Source organism: Peromyscus eremicus, chromosome 8b (genome assembly GCF_949786415.1).
Source record: "Peromyscus eremicus chromosome 8b, PerEre_H2_v1, whole genome shotgun sequence".
NCBI lineage: Eukaryota > Metazoa > Chordata > Mammalia > Rodentia > Cricetidae > Peromyscus > Peromyscus eremicus.
Genome location: NC_081424.1, coordinates 10,767,524 through 10,793,807, shown reverse-complemented (window position 1 = coordinate 10,793,807; position 26,284 = coordinate 10,767,524). Strand labels below are relative to the sequence as shown.

Below are 26,284 nucleotides of genomic sequence, written 5' to 3'. Positions count from 1 at the left end.
CCACTGTAGGTGGAGACATCCTTGGGCTGGTGGTCCTGGGTTCTATAAGAAAGCAGGCTGAGCACACCACGGGGAGCAAGCCAGTAAGCAGCGTTCCTCCATGGCCTCTGCTTCAGTTCCTGCCCTCATAGCTTTTGATGATGAGCTGTTATATGGAACTGGGAGTGAAATAAAGCCTTTCCACGGCAAGTTGCTTTTGGTCATGGTGTTTCGTCACAGCAATAGTAATCCTAGCTAAGACACGGGGCATTCAAGGTCATGATTTTCTCCAACTTACTGGCAATGAGCTCAGGAAGCTTTCAAGTTTTACGATTTAACTGATTCAACCTAAAAAGCCATGTTTACAAATACATGTGGTCATCACAAGACGAAATACTGTATAAAAATAAAACTTCAATGTGCAACACAAGATTCTCCCACAGGTTTTATTACATTTGTGTTGCTGGGGATAGACATTTGGGGCCTTTCCCATGCGGATGAGAACTCTACCACTTGGCCCTATCCACCCCCAGTCCTCTTCTAAATATTTTCTTGAGACAGGGTCTCAGTTGAATGTACTCTGTGGTCCAAGTAGGCCTTGAACTTGCAATTCTCCTGCCTCAGCCTCTTTGTCTAAGTTTGGGGTTTTTATTGCTGTGAAGAGCCACCGTGATCATGGCATCTCTTATAAAGAGAACATTTAATTGAGGGTGGCTCACTTACAGTTTCAGAGATTCAGTCCATTACCATCATGAAGGGGAGCGTGGTGGTGTGCAGGCAGATGTGGCGCTGGAGCTGAGAGTGCTACGTCTTGCAGGCAACAGGAAGTCGACTGAGTGTCACACAGAGTGAAGCTTGAGAAAAAGACCTCAAAGTCCACCCTTGTTGTTGGATTTTCTTTTACTGTAGCCCCACATTGGGCACCAAATGTTGGTGATTTTTTACTCTTCTGGGGGTTCCGCCACCCAGTTCCCAAATAAATCACACACAGAGGCTTATTTTTAATTATAAATGCCTGGCCTTAGCTTGGCTTATTTCTAGCCAGCTTTTCTTAACTTAAAATGATCCCTGTCTATCTTTTACCTCTGGGCTTTTTCTTTTCTTTTCCTATATACCTTTCACTGTTTCTCTGTTGCTATTTGTGTAGTGAGTGGCTGGCCCCTGATGTCCTCCTCCTTCTCTGGCTACTTCTTCAATCTTCTCTTCCTCTCAGATTTCTCCTTCTACATATTCTCTCTGGCTGCCAGCCCCACCTCTCTCTCCTCTCTCGTTCCCTCTCTCTCTCTCTCTCTCTCTCTCTCTCTCTCTCTCTCCTTACTGTTGGCCGTTCAGCTCTTTATTAGACTATCGAGTGTTTCAGACAGGCAAAGTAACACAGCTTCACAGAGTTAAACAAATGCAACATAAACAAAAGTCACACACCTTCAAATAATATTCTATGCCAGTGGTGGTGGTGCACACCTTTAATCCCAGCTCCAAAGCTATCTGTGTCTCCAAACACAGAGAAACCCTGTTTTGAAAAAACAAAAACAAACAAACAAAAACAAACAAACAAAACAAAAATATTCTACAACATGCCCCAACAATGATATACTTCCTCCAACAAGGCCACACCTCCTAATACTGGCACTCCCTTTGGGGGTCATTTTCTTTCAAACTACCACACTCTTATAGCTGAGTACAATAGCCTATAGTACAGGCCAGAGTCGTCAGACCCAGCTCCCAGGCTGGGGCTTGTGATGGTCACTGAAACATGGGGTTTAGGGACTGAATTGATTGGTACTCGGTTTGCCCCGTTACTCTTTCTTCTTGTTGGCTGCTTTTGATTCACCACACTTAACGAATACAATGGCATACGTTTTCATCTCCCAAACCATACTGTACCTGGGCATCTATTGAGAAAGAAATCTCTCATTCAGTTATCTGACTAAGTCTGTTATAGAGGTGTTCTGTCACAAGGAAGGTCAAAACTGAGTCCCTGAACCACCAGGGGGTTTGGTTTGGTTTGGTTTAGTTTTGGTTTGGGTTTTTTGAGACAAAGTTTCTCTGTGTAACCCTAACTGTCCCGGAACTCACTCTGTACTAAACCACAGTTTTTATCAGAACTGAGCATCACGTGGGGCCCTATAACGAAATAAGAGTCTCCTATCCAAACACTACCTGGGGGGAGATAATACTGCTTAGCTTCTGAGATAGACAAGATCAGGCATGTTACGGGCATAGCTAATATGAAATGTGATTTCTAGAACCCTCTGAAGAGGAAGTAAATTCCTTGAAAACATCTGGGGGTTGGGGGGGGCATCTGACTTAGAAATAAACAAAGTCTCTAAAGTGTAGCAGACCTTTCCTGGTGGCTAAGCGCTTGCTGCTAGCTCTGTACATTAAGAAACCACAAAGCTTTCAAATATATTTCTACAACCCAAGTTAATCTTGCAGAAATAATTCACACAACTGAAACAGAAATAATCAGAGTTAGTAGTCAGTTTGCTTAAGCTGCCACAGGGCTGAGTTCCACTTTGAAGTGGAGACTATCTAGAAACCGGCTTTGTTTTTCAGGGGCGGGGCGGGAATTTGGTTTGGGCTGTCCCTTTGGGCCTGTGCTGATGTGAGGTGATTGTAAATCTGCCTTCTCTGTTTTGCATTCTTATGGCAGCCTACCAGTATGAAAAGAGGGGTGGGGCCAGTTCTTAGTAAGTCCTCCTCCAAACCAGGAAGAGAAGAACAGTAAATATTTAGGGAGACACTTGAGTATTAGGAAAAAATATTTTACAACCCTTTACAGATTCCAAAGCATCTCACAGACTCCAAACTCATTCTTTCCACAATGAGAGCCTCCCGTGTGAGCACCACACACACACACACACACACACACACACACACACACACTCCACATCACGGCCTATGTCCCTGGGGAGCTCATGGCAGTGGGGGAGGCGCCTGCATAACTGATAACCTTGGTTACCACGGCAAAAGACTTGTACAAGACTTACAGGAGCTTTGGTTAATGACTTAAGGAAGTACTTGAGACACGTAATTACTTCCTTGTAGCCTGACCACTCTCCCTGCTCTTCTGAAATACTTGGGCTGTGTGCTCTACACAGGCACAATACTGTTTTCCCTTTGCTGCTCAGTTTCCTTGGTGTGTATAGTTCAGGATCGTGTGTGTGTGTGTGTGTGTGTGTGTGTGTGTGTGTGTATGTGTGTGTGTGGTTTATGTGTGTGAGTGTCTGGTGTGTGTGTGAGTGGTATGTGTATATGTCTGTCAGAAAGTGTGTGTTGTGTGTGACTGTATGTGAATGTATGGTGTATGTGTGTGTGGTGTATATGTGTCTGTGAGAGTGTGTGTGTGGTTTATGTGCATGAGTGTCTGGTGTGTGTGAATGGTATATGTATATGTCTGTCTATCAGAGTGTGTGTGTGGTGTGTGTGTGTGACTGTGTGTGAATGTATGGTTTGTGTGTGAGTTGTGCATGGTATATGTGTGTGTGGTGTGGTGGTGTGTGTGTACGCATGTGCACAAGTGTGGCAGATGTACATGTACGTGTGTGCATACATATGAAGGCCAGAGGGTGACATCTGCCATCTTCTTCAATGACTCTTCACCTTATATACTGAAGCAGGCTCTCTCACTTGAACTCAGAGGTCACCAATTTGGCTAGTCTAGATAACCAGATTCACCCTAGGGGACCCCTGTCTCTGCCTCCCCTTTACTAGAACTGCAGGGGGCCACCATGACCTCCAGACAGGCTTTTATGTAAGGCTGGAGAAGCCAAGGTTCTGATGCTTATGCAGCAAGCACTTTCTCTTCTGAGGCATCATGTCCCCAGCCCCTGAAAACCCTAACACAGGGCAAAAGGAGATCTTCTCCAGCTAAGTCACCTAGGCCACCCAAGACCAAACCTCTGCAGTAAAAACAACAATAATGGCAGAATAAAATTACAAAGATCATAAAATTCAATTATAAGATAAGGTGTATAAATCTCTTTTTAAGTATAACACCAGGCTACAATAAACTATATTTTCTTTCTTTCTTTTTTTTTTAAACAGGGTTTCTCTGTGTAGTTTTGGTGCCTGTCCTGGATCTCTCCCTGTAGACCAGGCTGGCCTCGAACTCACAGAGGTTTGCCTGGCTCTGCCTCCCGAGTGCTGGGATTAAAGGCGTGTGCCACCACCACCCGGCTAAACTATATTTTCTATCTTTTCTTTTTTTCTTAAAATAGAAACTCCTGGGGCTCAGTAGAGGGTTCCATGAATGACCTGCTTGTTGTGCAAGAATGGCGGCCTGAGTTCAGATCCCCAGCACCCACAAAACAGCTGTGTGAGGTAGCGCCCACTTGTAATCCCAGCCTAGCCAATCAGTGAGCTCCAGGTTCTGTGAAAGCTCCTGTCTCAAAAAATAAGGTGGACAGCAGTAGAGGACACTGCCCAACATTGACCTCTGACCTCCACAGGCACATGTGTGGGAGTGCACTTCTCAGTCTCCAAAACACAGCCCCCTTGGGCTCCCCCAAATGCAAAAAAAAATCCAAGATAACGAAGTTTATCCTTGGGTTAATTCATTGTCAAAGGTTATAGTTAGATTACAAAGATAGTTTAGTTTATAAAATCTAAATTAAATGCTTGATGGACAAGTAAATGGTGTGTTGTGAATGATTTAAAATAGATTAGACAAGTTCATTTATTGTCTGATGTGGTGGTTTGAAAGAAAATGGACCTCAAAGGGAGTGGCACTATTAGGAGGTGTGGCCTTGTTGGAAGAAGTGTGTCATTGTGGGGCAGGCTTTAAGGTCTCTTTTTCAAGTTTCCCTCAGTGTGACAGCCAGTCAACTTCCTGTTGCCTGCAAGATGTAGCACTCTCAGCTTCAGCACCACATCTGCCTACACACCACCATGCTCTCTGCCATGATGATAATGGACTAAACCTCTGAAACTGTGAACCACCCTCAATTAAATGTTTTTTTTTTGTTTTTTTGTTTTTTTTGTTTTTGTTTTTCTCGAGACAGGGTTTCTCTGTTTAGCTTTGCGCCTTTTCTGGAACTCACTTGGTAGCCCAGGCTGGCCTCGAACTCACAGAGATCTGCCTGGCTCTGCCTCCCGAGTGCTGGGATTAAAGGCGTGCGCCACCACCACCCGGCTCCAATTAAATGTTTTATTTATAAGAGTTGTCATGGTCTGTAGGAGCCCACAGAGGCTATCTAGTGAGAACTTACTCAGGGTCAGAGAATCTGGGCTTGCTTTACCCAGCAAGGCTGCATAAGATGATTTGGCCACAGGCATGGTTACCAGGTATTTGGAAGGGTCTACACTTAGCTATACAGTATGTTTTGATCTTGCAAGGGGGAGGTCTTTTGCCTCTCCCCTTGGCATATTATAAAAAGCCTTTTTCAATAAAGGATGAGACTGTTGGGTATTGATCCAGGCCCTCCTGAAGCTATCATGTATCTCTGTCTTCTTATTGGTTAGGTCGTCGCTCTTTCTATCTGATATTTTCTTGCCCCTCTCTCCTCCTCCTAAGAACACTTCAAAAGGTGGGACCTAGACTCCCACAGATGGTGCCAGAACATGGGACTTAGGTACTAAGGATAAGAGAGAAGGGGGTACCACAAAGCACAGGTAATGAATTAAAGTTGAGGCAGTGGTATTCTATTCTTCAGGAATAAAATTGTAAATATAAATAAAGTTAGGCTGCAGCAAGTACCTCTGTCTCTGTCTATGTTTCTATGTTTCTCTAAAGTTTTGGTAAAGTTTGGAGAATATAAGCTTTAGGTCCAGGGATACCATGAAGGTTTAATAAGAAAGTCACTTAGGGTTAAGAGTAATTTTTCCCCTGAGTATGGATAGGACCTGGGATGCAGAAAGCAGCATCCAAGACCTATCAGTCACTGCGAACTTAGCAGTCTAAGTGGCTTCAGAAGCTCCAGAAGCTGCCAACAACAGCAGCATGCTGAGTGAGGCAGTGCAAGCAACGGGGTTCTGTGTGCTTTCTGCAGGGAAGAAGTCATGGTGGGACAATGTAGTCAGCCAGTCAGAGAGACATGGCTTGAGGCTATGAGCAACCTTAACAAGCCAAGCAGAGACGCTGCACAGCGAGAGAGGTGAATGGCAGGCAGCAGCTTGGAGAGCAGCAGCAGAGACTTCAGACCCCAGTGGCTAGAGCACCAGGAGCCAGAGTCTCTAGTGGCCAGAGCTGAGTGAGGGATGACCTGGGAGAGTTCAGGCAGAGTGTGGGTGGAGAGCTGAGTGGAGCAGCATCACCCTGGGGTGGAACAGTGGCAGAGGTAGTGCTGTGGACTCAGGGGAAACTGCTGGCTAACAGAATGCCCTGGAACTCAGGCCAGCCTAGGCTCCCAACAGCAGAGTGAAGTGGAGCTGTGTGGCTAGCATTGGTCAGCCATGCAAGCAGGGCAGTGTGTGGAGAAGGACCCCTGGCAATGCAAGTAATGGAGCTGGGGGTGCACCAGCCACAACTGGCTGAGGCTGGGTTTACTCCTGGAACCAAAGTTGTTGAAAGCTGTGGGTCGTAATGGCAGGAGGAACCTTGAGCCCTCTAGCCTCAGGACACAGGGGTCCTTGGCAGATGGGCCGGTTATGGAAGGCACAGACAGACTGAGACTGTAGAAGCTGAACAGAGCTAGCAGCAAAAGCTGTGCAATTTGTTTGCTGGCAGTTTATGCTGGCTGCACAAAGAGCTCTTCCTCATCCAGCTAGCAGCTTTTGTCCTGGAGCAGTTTTTGCCTAGGGGAAAACTAACTGAAAGTGCCTCTGTGGCTGAGAGTGAGGTTTCAGAGATGCTTGTTTGAACTGGGTTGCAGGCAAGGGGAACTGCAGTAAGTTTTGGTAATGGGACTCCCCATATTCAGAGCTGTTTGCTTCAGAGTCATTACAACTTTGACAGCTATACAAAGACTTCAGGGCAGCTGACGAGCCAGGCCCTGATTTTGAGTGCTCAGAGGAACTTTAAGACTGGTACCAGAACTGTCTTTTTGAACTTTTCAGACTTAGGAAATAGGATGAACAGGAGTGGTTTAATTGCAATGGGGCAATTTTGAATTTATTTATGCATAGAGACTCTATCAACTGTGATGACTTCTGAACTGTTTTGTGTATGCATATATGTTTTTATTAACTGTAGTGATTCACAAACTGTGTAGAAATGGAGAAATTTGTTTTTTTCTAATGAGGCCCAAGATGCAGCTTAAAAAATTATGAAGAAAAGGGGGAGTTAATATTCCTCAGTCTCTTTAATTTTTGAAAAAATTTTTTTTCCTGTTTTGTATGGATAATGTTAACTTATGTTAATGTATCCTATGTTTTATTAGCAAAAAGCATAAAAACTCTATTAAGAATTGCTTTAGGATGTTTGCTAAAGTTTGTAAAGTGTAAATACTTAATTTATTGAGAGTTTGCTTTTGCATGTAAGTTTGTAAGAATTGTAATTATGTACAGTAATATTCACCCTAGAATTATGTTAACCTGTTAATGTTGATGAACCATGGTATGGTTATGCTAAGGAGTTCTTAGGTTTGATGTGGCTGCATCAAGAGTTTACTGATTTATTTGATGCAGTTGCATCAGGAGTTTATTGATTTAAAAAAGGGCTTGGTACAGCTAAGACTGCTGTAGTCATCTTAGACCCATTCAAAAAGGACATTCTATCTTTTTTTTTTTTGTTTGTTTGTTTTGGTTTTTCGAGACAGGGTTTCTCTGTGTAGCTTTGCGCCTTTCCTGGGACTCACTTGGTAGTCCAGGCTGGCCTCGAACTCACAGAGATCCGCCTGGCTCTGCCTCCCAAGTGCTGGGATTACAGGCGTGCGCCACCACCGCCCGGCAGGACATTCTATCTTTATCATCCTCTATTCCTTTACTGGGAGGTGTGGCAGCCATAGGGAGCAGGAGTATTGCTGTGGTAATTCTAGTTACTTGCAAGCTTTTGGTAGAAAGCTGATTTGGAGCTAAATAGAGTTAAGCTCTGCACCATCCCCTGCCAGAGGCTGGTAGTCAGAGATGGGTAATTCCTTCTTGCTAGCTATCAACCTAAGACAGAGTACACTTGGCGGAAAGTGTATCTCAATGACAGGAAAAGCTATCTAGTGGTAGAAGATGGCCTAAGACAGGCACAGTCCATCTGAGGGGTCTGAGGGCCCTTTAAATTATTAAAAAGGGGGACCCATGGGAGCCCACAGAGGCTATCTAGTGAGGACTTACTCAGGGTCAGAGAATCTGAGCTTGCTTTACCCAGCAGAGCTGTATAAGGAAATGATTTGATCATAGGCATGTTTACCAGGTATTTGGAAGGGTCTATATTTAGCATGAATCTTAAAAGTTCTTATTAATAAAAATCAAACCTGGAGCCAAGTATTGGGGTGAACACTGAAAGATCAGAGAGATAGAATAGGCCACAGCTAACCTCACCTGACCAACTTCCTCAGCTGGTCCTGTTTCCTCAGACTGGAAGCCTCTGAGTGCTCATCCAGAATGAATCTCAGCTGAACTTCTGCTTGAAAGCCTAAAAGCTTAACCAGCCAAATGCTTCTAGTTTCTGGTCCTCATGTCTTATATAACTTTCTGCTTTCTACCACCACTCCCTGGGATTAAAGGCTTGCTTTCTGAGATTAAAGGAGTGAGTCACCATGCTTGGCTGTATCCTTGAACAGATGGATTTCTGCCTCTGGAATGCTAGGATTAAAGGTGTGCGCTACCACTGCCTATCCTAAGTATCTAGTGGCTTTTCTGTTCTCTGATCCCAGATAAGTTTATTAGGGTACACAATATTTTGGGGAACACAATACCACCACATCTATACTTGGCTGTATGGTGTGCTTTGATCTTGCAAAAGGGAGGTCTTTTGCCTCTCCCCTTGGCATATTATAAAAAGCCCTTCTCAATAAAGGATGAGGTCATTGGGTATTGATACAGGCCCTCCCAAATCTATCCTGTGTTTCTGTTTTTCTTCTCATCAGCCAGGTCTCTCTTTCTATCTAATATTTTCTTATCCCTCTCTCCTCCTCCTAAGAACACTTCAAAAGGTGGGACCTGGATTCCCACAGTGGTCATGATGTCTCTTTGCAGCAATAAAAACCCTAACTAAGACATCTGACATGAGAAAATTTCATATCCTGAAGCCTTTTAAAGGATACGGTTTGTAGAAAATACAAAGCCCTCATGTGAAGGGTTTGTGGCCCAAATACTCAAAGGAAAACTCAATTGCAGTGCAGTGCATAGTGGCACGCACCTGTAATTCCATCACTTGGGGGGCTGAGGCAAGAGGATCTCAAGGATAGGTCAGCCTGGATTACAAAATGAGTCCCAGGCCAGCCTGGGCTACACAGCAAGGCTCTGTCTGCCTCTGCCCTCTGCTGTCTATTTCCTGTCCCACTGAGTTCAACCCCATCTCTCTCATATGTGTGCACATACACAAATAAATAAATATTTGTTGATCATTTTTTAACATAAGAACTTACCAGCACTTTCAGCAAGGCCTTATCTTTAAATTGGGGCAATGACAGAAATTTCTTTATCACTAAAAGCACAATAATAAATGGCTAAACTAATGTAAGCTGACAAATTTAGTCATTTTCAGCAGAAGTACTTGACTGGAAAAATTAAATTCAGTTCCATTTGGTGGCAATAGGTCATAGGCTTTAGGGTGGCCTGGCCTGACATAACAAAAACTTTGGATGAATATCATCTGGGTCTTTATGTGACTTCAGCTACTGACCTGAAGCTGCTGCTACTTAAGCACCCTTAAGGACCTGCCATGTTCAAAATAAATACATACTGAGTTCGTGTTTAAAATGTCCCTTTTGTCATTTACAAAGGTGAATAAAAGAAGTCTATATTTAACAGATAGTCAAAATGTTACTATTTGTACCAAGTAACACACCGTATTAAAGAGAAGCCATTTGTGAGGCTTGCTTTGTTAAGACAGTTGAGTGTAGCCCAGTTGACTACTTATATTCCTCCCTCACCTCTCAAGTGCTGGGATTACAGATGTGTGCCACCACATCTGGCTAAATTTGTCAAATGAAAACAACTATAAGGCCATCAAGAAGACTCATTGGGTTAAGGAACTTGAAGACTCATTGGTTTAAGGAACTTGAAGACTCATTGGGTTAAGGAACTTGAAGACTCATTGGGTTAAGGAACTTGAAGACTCATTGGGTTAAGGAACTTGAAGACTCATTGGGTTAAGGAACTTGAAGACTCATTGGGTTAAGGAACTTGAAGACTCATTGGGTTAAGAAACTTGCTGCCAAACATGATCTGATCTCAATTCCTAGGTCCCATGTGGTAGGAAAAAAAAAAAAACCAGTACAAGTTGTCTTTTCACCTCCACACATTGTGTATGTATGTATAATAAATAAATAAATGCATAAGTACAATTTTAGAATGTAAAAAACGTATTATACATTTTTCCTGATCTATTAAAGCTATGTTCTTTCATAAATATTTTATCCTGAGGACAGGTGAGCTGGCTCAGCAGTTAAGAGCACTTGATGCTCTGACCCAGGTTCAGTTCCCAGGACCCACATCAGGCATCTAACAACTATCTGTAACTCCAGTTCCAGGGGATCCAATATCCTCTTCTGGCTTCCTAAGGTCCCTGCATGCATATAGTACACAGACACACACTCAGGCGCGCGCGCACGCACACGCGCGCACACACACACACACACACACACACACACACAAATAAATAAATCTTCAAATACTTTACCTCTAAATTTCATATTGTAAAATACAACAGGATCAAAGAATCAGGAAATTTAAAGGCTAAAAGAATCTTCAAGGTACCTCTCCTGTGGAGGATTCTAAGCTTTTTCCTGCATTTTAAGTCTCCATGGTTTTTATAAAAATGCTGATGGACAAGCCTCACTCTGCCCATCTAACTCCATAAGCCTGGGGTGAAGTTCAGTGGGTCTTCTACTGAAATAGCCAGTGTACTTCATGCCCACCCTAGGACAACCCATGTAGGCAATCTGTAAATCCCCAAGACCAATGGAACTCCTGTGGTCCACACCCTAAATCAAATACCGCCCATAACAACCATATTTCATGGAGACAGTTTTTGCCTTAGATTATTCTCTGTTCAATCCTTGCAGGTATAATGCCTCCTGGGGCCATTATACCACTAATGGAAGCTTCTAGCAGGAGCTGCTATGTTAAAAAAACATAAACTCACTCAACATGGGCTTCTACAAGCACACCAGTACACAGACATTGAGAAAGAATGAAATGTATGACTGACCTGTTTCTTCTGGTATTTGTTCAATAGACTCAGAAACAAGGCATAGCATCTGGAATAGCTTGCCAGGGCTGCACAACAGTCATGGTAAGATGTCAGTTTGCTGTGGGAAATTCCAAATGGGAAAAATAAGAATAAACTCTATTTTTTTAAATTTAAGTGCACAGAATATTACTTTAACTGCAGACCATGCAAATTCATGAAAAGAAGTCCAGAGATACCTCATGCAGTCCAGAGAAATGAGTTAATTCATTGTCCAAAGATTACAGTTAATTTACAAAGACAAAATTTAGTTTACAAAGGCCAGAGAAAATGCAAAGAGGCTTGCTACCTGCTCTAGACTCTAAGAGGACAGAGGGAATGTTTTAAAGCCTCTTCCTTAGTGGGCTGAGGACTTAACTCAGTTGTAAACACTTGTCTAGCAAGCATGAGCCCATGAGTTTGGTTCCCAAAAAGATGGCAGAGATGGCAGCACAGTGTCCTATGCTCTTTCTATTGCTGTGGTAAACTCCATGACCAAGAGCAACTTGGGGAGGAGAGGGTTGATTCTTTGCAAAAACTGATGATTGGTGACTGAGAGGTGGCTCAGCAGTTAAGGACACTAGCCGTTCTTGCAGAGATGCAGGCTTAGTTCCCAGCACCCACATGGTGGCTCAGCTATAACTCTAGCTCCAGTAGAGGAAGCAGCCTCTTCCAGCCTTCGAGAGTACCAGGCACACACGTGGTGTACTTACATACATACATACATACATACATACATACATACATACAGGCATTCACAATATACATAATAAATCTTTTTAAAAAAACTAAAAACTAATGACTGTCAAACCTTTTGCAAGACTGATCAAGGAAATCAAAAAATCATAAGAAGGTCAAACTAAGCATGAAAAGCAATTTTAATAACAAAGAAGCCACATAATATGGGAGTAAAACGTGTGAATTCTAGCTGGGTGGCGGTGGTACACGCCTTTAATTCCAGCACTCGGAAGGCAGAGGCAGGCAGATCTCTGTGAATTCAAGACCAGCCTGGTCTACAGATTGAGTTCTAGGACGTTCAGGGCTGTTACACAAAGAACCCTATCTCAACAGGAAGGAAGGAAGGAAGGAAAGAAAGAAAGAAAGAAAGAAAGAAAGAAAGAAAGAAAGAAAGAAAGAAAGAAAGAAAGAAAGAAGAAAGAAGAGAAAGGAAAGAAGGAAGGAAGGAAGGAAAGAAGGAAGGAAAGAAGGAAGAAGAAAATTAGCAGCCATGTGGCAAGTACCTGTAGTCTGACTACTCAGGAGGCAGAGGAAGGAGGACCATTTTAGCTCATCAGTTTAGGATCAGCTTTGGCAATACAATGAGATGAGAGAGAGAACAGAGATAGGTGGGGTAGGGAATCATCTTGTAAGACGGTTGGCCAAGCGCATAGAAGGAAAAACGTAAATGCATAACTTTAAAGGCATTTCTGAAACTGATCAGCATCTGGCTACTTTCAAACCACACAGATTCAAATGATCATCAAATGTGGGACAGCGGGTGCAAAGGTGAGCAGTGAATGTGGGAATCCAAGTTCAAACAACTGACACAAATTCTAAGAACGTAACGCTAGCACTGAGCTGCCCCGGCCACAGTCCACACAGCAGCTTTGCCCTCTGGCAGACAGCCACAGCACCCACAGAGCATTGTCTGCCAATCTCTGCCTTACGGACTTCAGGTGCCAGGGCTTTTCACCTGGAGAAGTGAGTTTACATCAAATGAGGGTACTGGACACTTATCCTGCTCCCCACACCCTTCCCTGCCTCCTGCCCAGGAACCAGAGTGCCCGGCTACAGGTGTGCACTGCGAAAATGCCCTCAGCCTCAGAAAGGTATAAGGAGAGACACCACTTCTTCCAGGCGGGCTCTTGTTCCTCTCTTCAGAGCCACCACCTGCTGTGTGATATTAGTTTACATGGGTTACTTTGTTTCTGCTGTGGAACAATGGTTTAATGATGTGAAGGTGGGCTGCATTCTTTTATGCTGCATTTGGTTAACTCTGCAAAGCTGTGTTACTTTGCCTGTCTAAAACACCTGATGATCTAATAAAGAGCTGAATGGTCAATAGCTAGGCAGAAGAGAGAAATAGGCAGGGCCGGCAGGCAGAGAGAATAAATAGGAGGAGAAATCTAGGGAAGAAGGTGAGGAGTTAGAAAAAGAGGAGAGGAGGATGCCAGGAGCCAGCTAGCCAGACACAGAATAAGAAGGAAAGACATATAGGATAAAGAAAGGTAAAAAGCCCAGAGGCAAAACATAGTTAAAGAGAAAAAGGATAATTTAAGTTAGAAAAGCTGACTAGAAACAAGCCAAGCTAAGGCTGGGAATTCATAAGTAAGAATAAGTCTCTGTGTATTTCTTTGGGATCTGGGTGGTGGGTCCCCAAAGAGTAAAAAAAAACCAAAACCTCCAACTACACCCACCATGCTGTCTATCTGTCTTTCCATAGCATTAATATCTTCTAATGAACTCTATACTCCAGCAATCTGTCTCAATGTCCCTCTTGAACTATCAGAGACCTTTCAAAAACAGCTTTTTTTTGAAAGTTATTACAAATTAAACCAGACCAGACTTGAATCAGCAATCTCCTTTTTGAGATAAAGCACTTGAGTGTTATTTCCGGTACGCCAAAACTTGTGATACGTTTTGTGGGACATAGTTCTTTATCTCCGAGGGGCGAAGAAGACAGGCAAGCAAAGTAACACACACATTTGGCTAGTTCACAGCCTTCCTAAGTGCCTGCCAGCAAGCCCAGAGTGGCATTACACTCACACAGGAGACCAGCTTGAGTCGGGTGTTGTCATCTACATTCACAGTGTTGTCTGCAGGGGAACTCAGAGGGGAAAAGTTCCTTTCTCGTTATACACACAAATACTAGAGAGAACTCAAAATGTACATTAGCATCGGCTCTAGTCTGCTTCTCTTTGCTGTGATAAAACATTGACTCAAACCAGCTTGGGGTGGGAGAGGTAGACTTGTTTGGCTCATGTCTCCCCGTCACAGCCCATCAGTGAGGGAAGGGATGGCAGGGTGGACATTCAAGCAGGACCATGGAGGCAGGAACTGAGCAGAGACCACGGAGGATGCGGTTTAGCGCTTGCCTCCCCTAGCTCGCTCCGTCTACCTTTTCTATAACCGAGGCCCTCCTGCCCAGTGGGCTGGGCCACCCCACATTAATCCAGAAAATGTCCCACAGGCCGATCTGAGGGAGGCCATTCCTCAACTGAGGTTTCCGCTTCCCTGGTGACTCTAATCATGAAAACTGACAAGTGCAGCACTTTTAACGAGGAGTCCCCACTTTCAGTCTACCTACCTAAATATTCTAGCGACATTGGTGCAGACATCCTTGTCGTCCATGTACTGCTCCATCACGGTGCAGAGCGGGGGGAAGGCCCCGACCTTCAGGAGCCTGCTTCTCGTCAGCGGTGAGTCGGCCAAGTTTCTCAGTGTAGCAGTTGTCTAGGGAAATGTGCCTTGTGTCATTTTATTAAAGCTTAGAAACAGGGCCATGCCACTAGGAAAGCCACGCCTCCCCCAGGTGCCCCTGGGGTGGGGGTGGGGGTGGTGGGGGGTGGGGATGGGGATGGTGGGGGGTGGGGATGGTGGGGGATGGTGGGGGTGGGGGATGGGGATGGTGGGGGGTGGGGATGGGGATGCTGGGGGAGGGTGGGGATGGTGGGGGGTGGGGATGGTGGGGGTGGGTGGGGAGGGTGGAGGTGGGTGGGGAGGGTGGGGGAGGGTGGGGAGGGTGGGGGAGGGTGGGGGAGGGTGGGGGAGGGTGGGGGTGGGGGTGGGGATGGTGAGGGGTGGGGAGGGTGGGGGTGGGTGGGGGTGGGTGGGGAGGGTGGGGGAGGGTGGGGAGGGTGGGGGAGGGTGGGGGAGGGTGGGGGTGGGGGTGGGGATGATGGGGGTGGAGGATGGGGATGGTGGGGGGTGGGGATGGGGATGGTGGGGGGTGGAGATGGTTGGGGGAGGGTGGGGACAGTCCGTACACAAGCAGTGTGAGATGGGAACAAAGAAGCCCAAGTCAGCTTAGTTGTGGAGAATGGAAGACTGCTGGGTGTGGTGTCATATGACTGTAGTCTCAGCACAAGGGAGGTGAGACACAGGGTTACAAGTTCAAGGCCAGCCTGGGCTACAAGAGGGATCCTGTCTCAAACAAATATGTAGATGGAATATTTATGTGTGTGTGTGTATATATATATATATATATATATATATATATATATATATATATATATATATATATATATATATATTTGGTTTTTCAAAGACAGGGTTTCTCTGATTAGCCCTTGCTGTCCTGGAACTCACTTGGAATATTAATATTTTTAAGGAAATAGTTTGCAAAACTCTCAGAATTAAACAATCATCATCTTGTCTTTGACCCTGTCATAGGCCCGAGTATTGCATATTAGAACCTTCCCACTCCAAATTCTTTTAAAATTTTTATTTATTTATTTGCTTGTTTATTTATTTAGTGTGAGTGTGCGTGTGTGCGTGTGTGCGTGTGTGTGTGTATGTGTGTGTGTGTGTGTGTGTGTGTGTGTGTGTGTGTCCACCGCACAGGGTGGCGCTGCCCCTTTATTGACAGCTTCTCCCAGAGGTGCAGAGGAGCGAGCATGGGCCTGAGAGCCACTGTGGTAGGATTAGGACCGTCACTCACTCCTCAACCCTCTATATCATCATCTGTGGGAAGCAAAGTGGGCTTCTCCGGTCACTTTCTGGGTGGTGGGGTGTACGGATTGTAGAAGATGTAGGAATGATTTGTGTATCCTGTGAAGCTCTGTGCAAAAGGAAGGCATTGTTGTTGGCATGGTACACTTTTCAAAAGCAATCCACGTAAACCCAGTGCACCTGGATTCTCAGTGTTTGGGGTGTGGAAACAGGAGGATCAGGGGCTCAAGGTCAGCCTCGACTACAGAGAGAATCTGAGGCCAGCCTGGGCTAGGAGACTCTGCCTCGAAACAAAAACAAAAACACAACAACAACAAAAAAACCAAACCAAATAATCAACAAAAAATTTAGTGAGATGACAGGCACCCTTGATTAGTTTGTCCTTTGTATCAATGAACTGAAACATAGCTGATCAAAATACAACTGATCGTGTTGAACTAAGGTCCTCCTTGAAAGCTTCAACATCATGAATCAGCAGGGATATAAACTCCTCGCACATTCCAGTCGACCACACACCTCCAATGGGATGGTGGGGGTGGGAGGTGGGGATGGTGGGGGTGGGGGATGGGGATGGTGGGGGTGGGGGGGAGATGGTGGGGGTGGGGATGGGGACAGTCTGTACACAAGCAGAAATAGCCAGGCACCTGGGCACTACTGATTCATGAGTCTAAAAGTGGTTCTCAACCTTCCTAACGCTGAGACCCTTTAATACAGCTCCTCATGTTGTGGTGACCCCCAACCATAAAATTATTTTTATTACTACTTCATAATCGCAATTTTGCTACTGTTACAAATCATAATGTAAATATTTGTTTTCTGGGGGCTGGAGAGATGGCTCAGAGGTTAAGAGCACTGGCTGCTCTTCCAGAGGTCCTGAGTTCAATTCCCAGCAACCACATGATGGCTCACAACCATCAATAGTGAGATCTGGTGCCCTCTTCTGGCACACAGGCATACTGTACACATATCTGTTTTCTGATGGTCTTAGGCCACCCCTGTGAAAGGGTCATTCTAGGGGTCGCGACCCAAGAGTTGAGAACCACTGGTTTAAAGGCTGGCTCACCCGCTCCCCCCCAGGAAACTGGAGAACCAATGCCTGAGTGACTCCTGTCTTTCCCCAGGGCAGGCGGAGCCCATGGGAGCCAGGAACATGCATGCCAACCATGCTATGAAGACAATTTCTTCTCTCTGTCCGCCATGGCTGAAAAACCGTGGATGTAGCGTATGGGGCACAGTCACCATGCTCCCTCACTAACCTCCTCAGCTTTCGGCTCGAAAGGGGTCACAGCGTCCCTGGGAACTCTTGCTCCTAATTTAAACCCTACTTTATCCCTCCACCACACCATTTTCTCCTCTCATTAGAAAATGTTCAAGTTTTACAATTCTTCTGCTCCAAACACATTATTTTTGTAAAAGACCCAGTGGCTGGGCATAATGCCTCACACCTGCAATCCCAGAACTCCAAAGGCTGAGACAGGAGGATTGTGAGTGACACCAAGCTTGGCTGCATAATAAACTGGAACCAGCCTGGGGTGAGATCCTGTCCTCTACCCCCCCAAAAAGGCCCAAAGCAGGAGTGGAGGCACACACATTAATACAGTCATATTGCTGCATTGTGTGGCGTACATGTAGTTAGAGGGGTAATATATATGATCTCTTGAGCATTTCCGCATCTGTCCATAGTGGTGCTGGCAGGAAAAAAAAATGCATTAAACTCACACCCCTGTGTGCAAACTGTCTGGTAACACCTCAGCAGATGATGCCATCAGTCTGGGTGCCCAGGCTTATGAAGTCCCCCCTGCTCTGTGTCACCTGAAGCCCTGGTGCTGTGTCCATTTGTCTCACGATAAGACTCAGTGGCCTGACCATGACCTCATGATCTGGTTGTTCCTGATCACTCAAATGCCACTTCCTGCCACAGACCCTACAAGAATTCTGCACTCTCCTCTGGCTGGCTGTCTACTCTGGGCCGGAAGCTTCAGGGACGGCATGTGACGACGTGTTTGTCTTTTTGACACTGAGTCCCCAGGTCCAAGGCTGGCATGAACATATACGAAAGAGAGTTCCTCTCCTCTGTGCCTGCTGACAGCCACCATCTCTCCCACAACTTCATCTCTCACCATCTCCATAGCCCCCTGAGTAGACCCCATCTGCCATCTCTCTGTCTGGCTCTCCCCAAGGCCACTCGCTGTGATGAGGGGCTTTCAAAACCTACCCTTCCTTGACCTCCCAAAGCCAAGGGACAACATCCACATCCTCCAGGCCCTCGGTCCCCCAGTCCATGCCTCCAAATTCACCTTCTGTACCTGCCTCTTCCCCTCCCCTCCATCCACCATGATTATCCCTTCCTGACTCCTGCCTTTCAACATACTTCCACCACTCAGCGTGTCTTCCTCAACTAGCCCTCAGCCTCTTGCTCACCTGCAGGGCCCAGCGAGGTCCACTTCTTTGCACAGATGGTATAGTGACTAGTCAGTGCCTCTTTCTGTGTCAAGACTACCTTGCCCAAGCCTCTCCCTCTGCAGCCATTATATATATACATATATGTGTATATAAACATTATTTATTAGATATAATTACATTATTTTTATAGAACATGTATAACACACACACACACACACACACACACACACACAAAATCACTGCTTTCATGCACCTCCTCTCTCGTGGAGAGTCCCTCTGGTGTACTATTCCTTCCTCCCTCCCTTCCTCCCTCCCTCCCTCCCTCCCTCCCTCCCTCCCTCCCTCCCTCCCTCCTTCCTTCCTTCCTTCCTTCCTTCCTTCCTTCCTTCCTTCCTTCCTAGGGGTTTATTTATTTTAATATGTTTGTGTGCATGTATGCATGTGCACCATGTAAGTTCCTGGTGTCCCGAGAGGCCAGAAGAGGGTGTTAGCTTCCCTGGAATCAGAGTTACAGACTATTGTGAGCCATCACACGGGTGCTGAGTAGTGAACCTGGATCTTCTCCTACAAGCGCAGCAAGTGCTTTTAACTTCTCAGACAGCTCTCCAATCCCATAATCCATTTCTTCAAGCTTTTCAGTGTTGAATTGCTGGCAACTGGGTGAATGACACCCAGAGGGAAAAGACACAGAAGGAAGAAGTGGGGAGGCGGAGCTTCCCATGTAAGAGACTTCCGGGAAGGAGAGGTTCAAGGGGGAGGCTGGGGGAGGGGCTACGGTGACCAGAAGGGCGAGTTCCGAACCTAGTTCTGAACTTCCCTCCAACTCTTGAGCTCCGTTCACGAAAGTGAAAATTTTAAATCAATAAAAACTCACAGTGGAGTAGCAAGGCGTTGAGCTGAGCCAGGGTGGCTCCAGGCCTGTGCTCTGTGGGCGGTTATCTCCCACTCAGAGCAGCAGCCCATCCACCCTGTCTGCGGGCTGGAGCTGATGGGAGGCCACGCTTCACTCAGAGATAGGTTTGCCCCCCTCTACTCTCTGCACCAGTTCCCGAATCTCCTTAGATATTGTTATTTCCTGTGCTCTTAAGCCTCTCAAATCCTTTCTTTGAAGAAAGCAGAGGTCTAAAGAGGCAAGCTTCTAAAGGGCTTCCCGAGCCATCCGCTCCCAACTCCCAACTGCCATTGCACCAGGAGACAAGAAGAAACCAGGAGCTGCAATTCTTCTCTCTGCAGCAGGCGAGGCAGGCAGAGGCAGGAAGAGCTGGCTGTGGACAGGGAAAGGAGACAGAGGCTGAGCAGGGCTCAGTGCGCGCGCTCTTGTTAGATGGTGAGTGGAACAAAGGGACCCTAAACGTGTGCTGTTCATCAAGGGAGGAACTTTCCATCTCGGCTACTTCCCCATGCACGGCCCTCAGCCAGGCAGCACACCCCAGGAGCCCCCCCCCCCCCCCCCCCCAGTGTCTCACACTGAGCTCGCTGAGTCTTGAAGTCTCATGGTGCAATCAATATCGGGAGACCATTCTTATTTTATTTTACATTTTGGTGCTGGGGTCTGAACTGAAGGCCTTGTACTTGCTAGGTAAGCACTCTACTGTGAATCTAAACCCTCAACCCTGGCGAACCCATTTTAATGGAGAAAACAACAGAGAATAGAGATTAGGAAACTTATACAGGCTCGAATAGCCTTTTAAATACACTATAACCAGAACCCCTAAAACTTAGTATACATTTTTTTTCTAAATTGACTATTGGTATGTAATTATCGATTTTAAATTGTAATTTTGACCAGTAATGAACTGAAAAGGCCTCAGAAAACTAGAGGACTTTGTCTTAGACTCCAAGAGCCCTGGCTCCGGCCATAGCATAGGCCCAGCCGCTGGGCCCCCTTGCTGCCTTTCACTGCTACAGTGGGGAGCAAAAAAGGAGAGGGGTACTCGGTGGGCATGAGTCCCATCCCTCCCCAGTACCCCAACTGTCTCCTTCCAGAGTCAGTGACATGCTTTTTTCCTCTTCTCTGGGAGTTTAAAAGCAGCAGCTACCTGTGTTGATATTTTATTGTGCACCCCAATAAAGCTTAACTGAGAGATCAGAGAGCAAGCCAGCCACGTCTTACCTCTGGGAAATCCTCAACCAAATAAAATATTACCACAGCTACCACTCAGGTATATAGGGTGCCACAGATCTGAAAGACTCTAACATGCCGTCTCAGAACTCTCTCCCTTAGCACCCAAGGCTAAGCAAGCTGGTGAACACAAAAGACTTCACCCTTAGTTAGGACACTGCCACAGGAGACTCATTTTCTCAATCTAAAAAGAATCTTTCAAAGAAACATTTGGGCACGCTATGATCAAGCAGCCTGGAAACTACCATGCTTCTCCAAACACAGCCAGCATCAAGATTCCATTTCACTCTTTGGTATTGCTAAAGGTGTTATACAAATGACCTGGCAAGCTACTCCGGGGCTGGCAAAGTGGCTTGTGTGCATCATCCCATTTGCTGCTTGAAACAATGTTAGTGCAGGCAGGAAAAATTGGTGTGCGTTTCTCAGACGAGGAAACTGGGGTACAGGAAGTCTACAAGCGTCCCGGTAGCCTGGAGTCCTGGACCTCTGGCTCCCTGTCCAGTGCTTCTCCCACTCTATTTGGCATTTGTCTCTAAACACATTTATTTTATCTCTCAGTTGTCTGGAATATCCACACCCCACGTCCCTCAAGTTTTACTTCAACTGCCAATTGCCAAGCGGTTCACTTCCCCCTGACGCTGTGAAAGGATAAACACCATCCCCAGAGACCACAAATGGGGCCTCATGATTGAAAAAACCAAGGCTGGTTTTCTAACCTCAGCTAAACCCACCTCCCCCTATTAACGAAAGCACTCTGAGTCTTTGGACTTTTTGCCCAACTGAGACCACATACATGTCTGAATCCAAGCCTCTGTGGTAACCCACGAGGTTTCCGTTGTCTCACATATGGTGAATACAGTCTGGCGGAAATACAAGATACCAACACACAGTGTCACTGTACACATGAAACTGTTAGAGCCAAACTTTTCCAAGAATCTCATGGGAGTCCAGGAAGGCATATGCATAGGAAAGTTGCTCATTCACAAGCCTGCTGAGGCCTGCCTACCCATCTCCTACCACGGGTCTTTGACTCCAGTAGGAAGTACCCCAGTCTTCCCTACCCACAATGTCCTTCCTATTTCAAGGCTCTAATATGTGCCTATGTCCTTTATTGGGTATCTCTTTACTACCTGGAGGTCTTTTTACCTTGGGAAAGAGAATACATGACTGATCCTTGTAATTTTAATAATCATATGTCATTAAGACAGGAGGGAATTTGGAAGTTGTATAAATTACATAGAATGTTGATGCGTCAAAATGAGAAAATGGGGTCTGGAGAAGAGATATTAATAACTACTGAGAAAGAATGGGCATGGTGCTGGGTGGTGGTGGCGCACACCTTTAATCCCAGTACTTGGGAGGCAGCCTGGTCTATGGAACTAGTTCTATGGGACAGCCAGAGCTACACAGAGAAACCCTGTCTTGAAGACAAACAAAATCATGGGCATGGTGTACAGTTGTAATTATAGCAACTGGGAGGCAGAGGTGGGAACTTCTAAAGTTCCAGGTTGTCCAGAAATCCTGTCTCAAAAGCTAAAAACTACTAAGCAATGAAATGATAACTCTATATTTCACAATTCTGTGCTAAAAGTTAGTAACAGTTCTTCATCACCACAGTGAATATATTCACAGGGAAGAGGCAGGGCTGAGCAGACATGATAATGTAATGGCAACAAATGGGTCTCTGTGCACAGTGAGTGTGCATCCATATTTCCCCACCCTGGATCTTCCTGGCTGCCAAGGAAAGAGCTTCAGCATACTCCTCCTGGCCATGCTGTGCTCTACTCCTCCTTCCTGATTGGTGGCTCAGTCCAGGCCAGTCCTGGTTCCTTCCTCTTGTAAAAGTAAGCTGCCGTTACAACATAGTATTTTCTGAAACTCTAGGGATGTCATGGGCCACAAGAATATGAAGTAGGAGTCCTGTAGCTGGAGTTTCCTCCAGTCCTGCTCAGACCCGCAGCCACTTAGACCCAAATAAACACATAGAGGCTTATATTATGTAAACTGTTTGGTCTAATGGCTCAGGCTTCTTGCTATCTAGTTCTTATATCTTTTTTTTTTTTTTTTTTTTTTTTTTTTGGTTTTTCGAGACAGGGTTTCTCTGTGTAGCTTTGCGCCTTTCCTGGAACTCACTTGGTAGTCCAGGCTGGCCTCGAACTCACAGAGATCCGCCTGGCTCTGCCTCCCGAGTGCTGGGATTAAAGGCGTGCGCCACCACCGCCCGGCTAGTTCTTATATCTTAAATTAACCCATTTCTATTAACCTATAAGTTGCCACGTGGCTTGTGGCTTACTGGTACCTTTCATCTTGCTTCTCATGGCAGCAGCGGCTGGCAGTGTCTACTGACTCAGCCTTCTTCCTCCCAGAATTCTCCTCTCTGCTTATCCCGCCTATACTTCCTGCCTAACTACTGGCCAATCAGCACTTTATTTATTAACCAATCAGAGCAACACATTCACAGCATACAGATATCCATAGCAGAGCCCAGCTGTATACAATAAGCTATACCTTGATCGACCAAGGAGTTCTTCAAGAGGGAAGCCATTTATCAAGAAATATTTGGTGTTATTCAGCTGTCTTCTGCTACTAAATTCTTGTGCATTCATATACTACTAAGCCATATGGCAAACAGTTTTAAGTTTCTCAGACCTACTTCTGATATACTACCTAACACCCCTTGCAGGGCCTAGGAGACAGGCAGACTGTAGATGCATAGCTTTATTTCTTGTGCAAATGAAGCTCAGACCTTCCCTTTCCCTCAGGCCTAGTAGCATAGGACAATAGGGCTTTTTGCATAACCAGGTGCCGTAAAGACTGGAGTGGGATTCCTGGCCAGAGAAAAAGGAACAGGGCAGATCTTTTGTAGAGAATAAGGATTTGAATCAGGTCTGGGGAGTAGGAGAGGAAGGAAAGATGAAAGACGGAGGAATGGAGGATGAAGAAGAGATTGAAAGCATAGGAGCTTACTAAAACTATCAGAGGACAGAAAAAGAAGGGGGCAGAGAGGAGCTGAGTGTCAGGACAGAACTGAAGCTGTGTAGATAGAATTTTGTGTTAGAAAAATAAAGTATGCGGACAAAAGAGCATGGTGTACATAGATTCTTTTCCCTCAGATAACCCCATGCTAGACATAGTGTCTTCCCCAGGACCCCGGGAAGGGATCTTTCTCAGGGCAGGCCGCTGGGAAAATTCTGATATAGGGACAGACAGAGCCCTGTGACTGGGTAGGTAAATGGCATTTGAGGACTCAGCTGTAAAATTCATCCTCCAACCATGGTAATGGGCCCCACCCTTCCCTAGTTCAGAAACCAAGGCTTTACAAGATTGGGCCCACATCTTCCGGCCTGCTGTCCTTGGAGAGTCAGAAGCAAGCATGAGTTACCACTGGGAAGCTGCTTCCCAAGAAAGGGCAGAGGAGATAGGAGGGTGGGTCTGGACTCTAAATGTCTGTTTTCTCATGTCAAGAGAGTAGTAAGGGGCCAAGTGCCTCTGGGGGATAAGGTATTCCTTTACAGGAAGAGAAGTCCATAAATGAAAAACAGCTGTTCCAATTCAATGAATAAGTCATTACAATTTGCATATCATCAAAAAAATTAGCAAGCATAGTAGCCAATCCTCTGGATTATGATCCTCCCAAAGTGTCATTAACCTTAGGAACATTGTGTCAAGCAAAATATGTAGATGTAAAGCTGTAGTCAAGTGTACTGTGCACTCATAGATTCTGGTTTTGATAAGATGTCACCACTGGCTGGATGGGTGGGTACTTGGGACCCTCATGGTGGGTACTTGGGACCTCATGGTGGGGTACTTGGGACCTCATGGTGGGGTACTTGGGTCCTCATGGTGGGTACTTGGGACCTCATGGTACTTGGGACCTCATGGTGGGTACTTGGGACCTCATGGTACTTGGGGACCTCATGGTGGGTACTTGGGTCCTTGCTTTACAATTTTTGCAACATTTTGTGAATTTACATTTAGTTAAATATATAAGTTTTATTTATTTCTTTTCAGCTTTCAAATTCACATTTCTCCTGTCTCAGCCTCCCACGGGTTGAGATTAGGGACACACCAGCCTCACCACACTCGGCTACAGGTCAGTGTTTCTGACCAAGGCAACTCCGGGGCTTCCCTCAGTTCTAAGGCTACGCTTTCCCAAAGACTGTCCTTTAGAGATAAAGATGAAGCCCAGTACCTCATGATACCCTCCTGTTGATCAACACTGGCTAATCCCTCTCTCTGCTGCTCCCTTGGGGCAGGTAATTTACTACAGGCTTTAAGGGACCTGGCCATCCAGCTAGCCTACGTTCCTTTCTCTGTGTACTCTGGACTTTAACAGTTTACAGCTTTACTGTGATTCTACCAACTTCCATCTTCAGAGCACAGGTGAAGCCCTCATATTGTCAAAATGCCAAAATTATATGACGTGTGTCTGTCTGATACACAGCACAAATGGAACCCTGGCCGTGTGGAAATATATACATTATGGGTGACTCTTCTCTGGTCATAGGGATTAATGAAGAGTCATCCCTGCTGGTGGATGTCCTATGACCAGTCATAGGACATGGCATGGAACAGCCACCCCGCAGACACTTGCGAATTGAATATTCCTTGGCTTCAGGCAAGGAGCAGACCATTCACATCAAACTTCAGAACTAGCTAACTCCAGTACAAGGCCTTTTGAAAAACAACTTTGTTCTATTGAAAAAAAAATATATCACTTGAGGCTCTGATATGTTAAGCCAGAAAACACGGGGGGGTGGGGGGGGGGGGGGGGGCATGACACCAGCAGGCACCATTGGACCAGAGCGCCTGAGGAGCGTTGACGCCCTCTCTGGGGCCTTTTTATCGGATGTACACACTGCAGGCTCTGGCACAGGCCTAAAGTCCTCCTGTTTCCCTAAGGAATCACCTGCTGCTGGACCCGAGGTGTGTGGAGGGTTTGGGAAACTGGAGTCAAGAGAAAAGGATGCTAAACATTCAAATTGGAAATAAGCTAGGTACTTAGAGAATACTGTCTAGAGTAGAGGGGAGTGGGGGTGGTAAGATTCTGTGGGGGAGTCCTGGGAGGTGAGATTCATGGGGCGCAGTGTGTCTCCCGTGTTGGGACTGTGGAGAGTAAGTGACCTTGGGGCAGAAGGAACAGTGGAGGCCAGAGCCTGGGTGACAGAGAGGTGAATGTACTTCAGGGCACTAATCATCGACACCAAAGCACAGGGCAGGCGTGGAGAGCATGTCCGTGGTACCCACAGCCAGCAGGCAGGGGTGGAGGATGTGTCCGTGGTACCCACAGCCAGCGGGCAGGGGTTGGGAATATATCTGTGGTACCCACAGCCGGCGGGCAGGGGTGGAGAACGTGTCCGTGGTACCCACAGCCGGCGGGCAGGGGTGGGGAGTGTGTCCATGGTACCCCACAGCCAGCTGGCAGGGGGTGGGGAATATATCTGTGGTACCCACAGCTAGCGGGCAGGGGGTGGGGAGTGTGTCTGTGGTACCCACAGCTGGCGGGCAGGGGGTGGAGAGCGTGTCCGTGGTACCCACAGCTGGCGGGCAGGGGGTGGAGAGCGTGTCCGTGGTACCCACAGCCAGTGGGCAGGGGTGGGGAATGTGTCCGTGGTACCCACAGCTGGTGGGCAGGGGTGGAGAGTGTGTCCGTGGTACCCACAGCTTGGTATGGTGACGGCTCAGACACAGTAACCCCCCGTTAAGAGGCACAGATACAGGTAAGATGCTGAAGTGGTGGTGATGGAGATGAAGGCCTGGGTGTGTGGGAAACCTCCTCCCCGGCAGACGGACTGAGGGTGCTTTGTGAAGTCCCAGGGTGCCAGTCTTTGAGCTGCTTCTTA

The 26,284-nt window shown here is 46.2% G+C and overlaps 1 protein-coding gene across 1 annotated transcript in view; it reads right to left on the bottom strand.

Moving 5' to 3' along the window:
- The window catches only part of Armc2 (armadillo repeat containing 2), a 106,448-nt gene that overhangs the window by 24,374 nt on the left and 55,790 nt on the right, over positions 1-26,284 (bottom strand). The window contains exons 11-12 of the mRNA XM_059272486.1: positions 14,553-14,698; positions 11,228-11,327 (exon numbers count right to left, since the gene is read on the bottom strand). Coding sequence (XP_059128469.1) covers positions 11,228-11,327; positions 14,553-14,698 — 246 coding nt within the window. The remainder of the gene's footprint in view (positions 1-11,227; positions 11,328-14,552; positions 14,699-26,284) is intronic.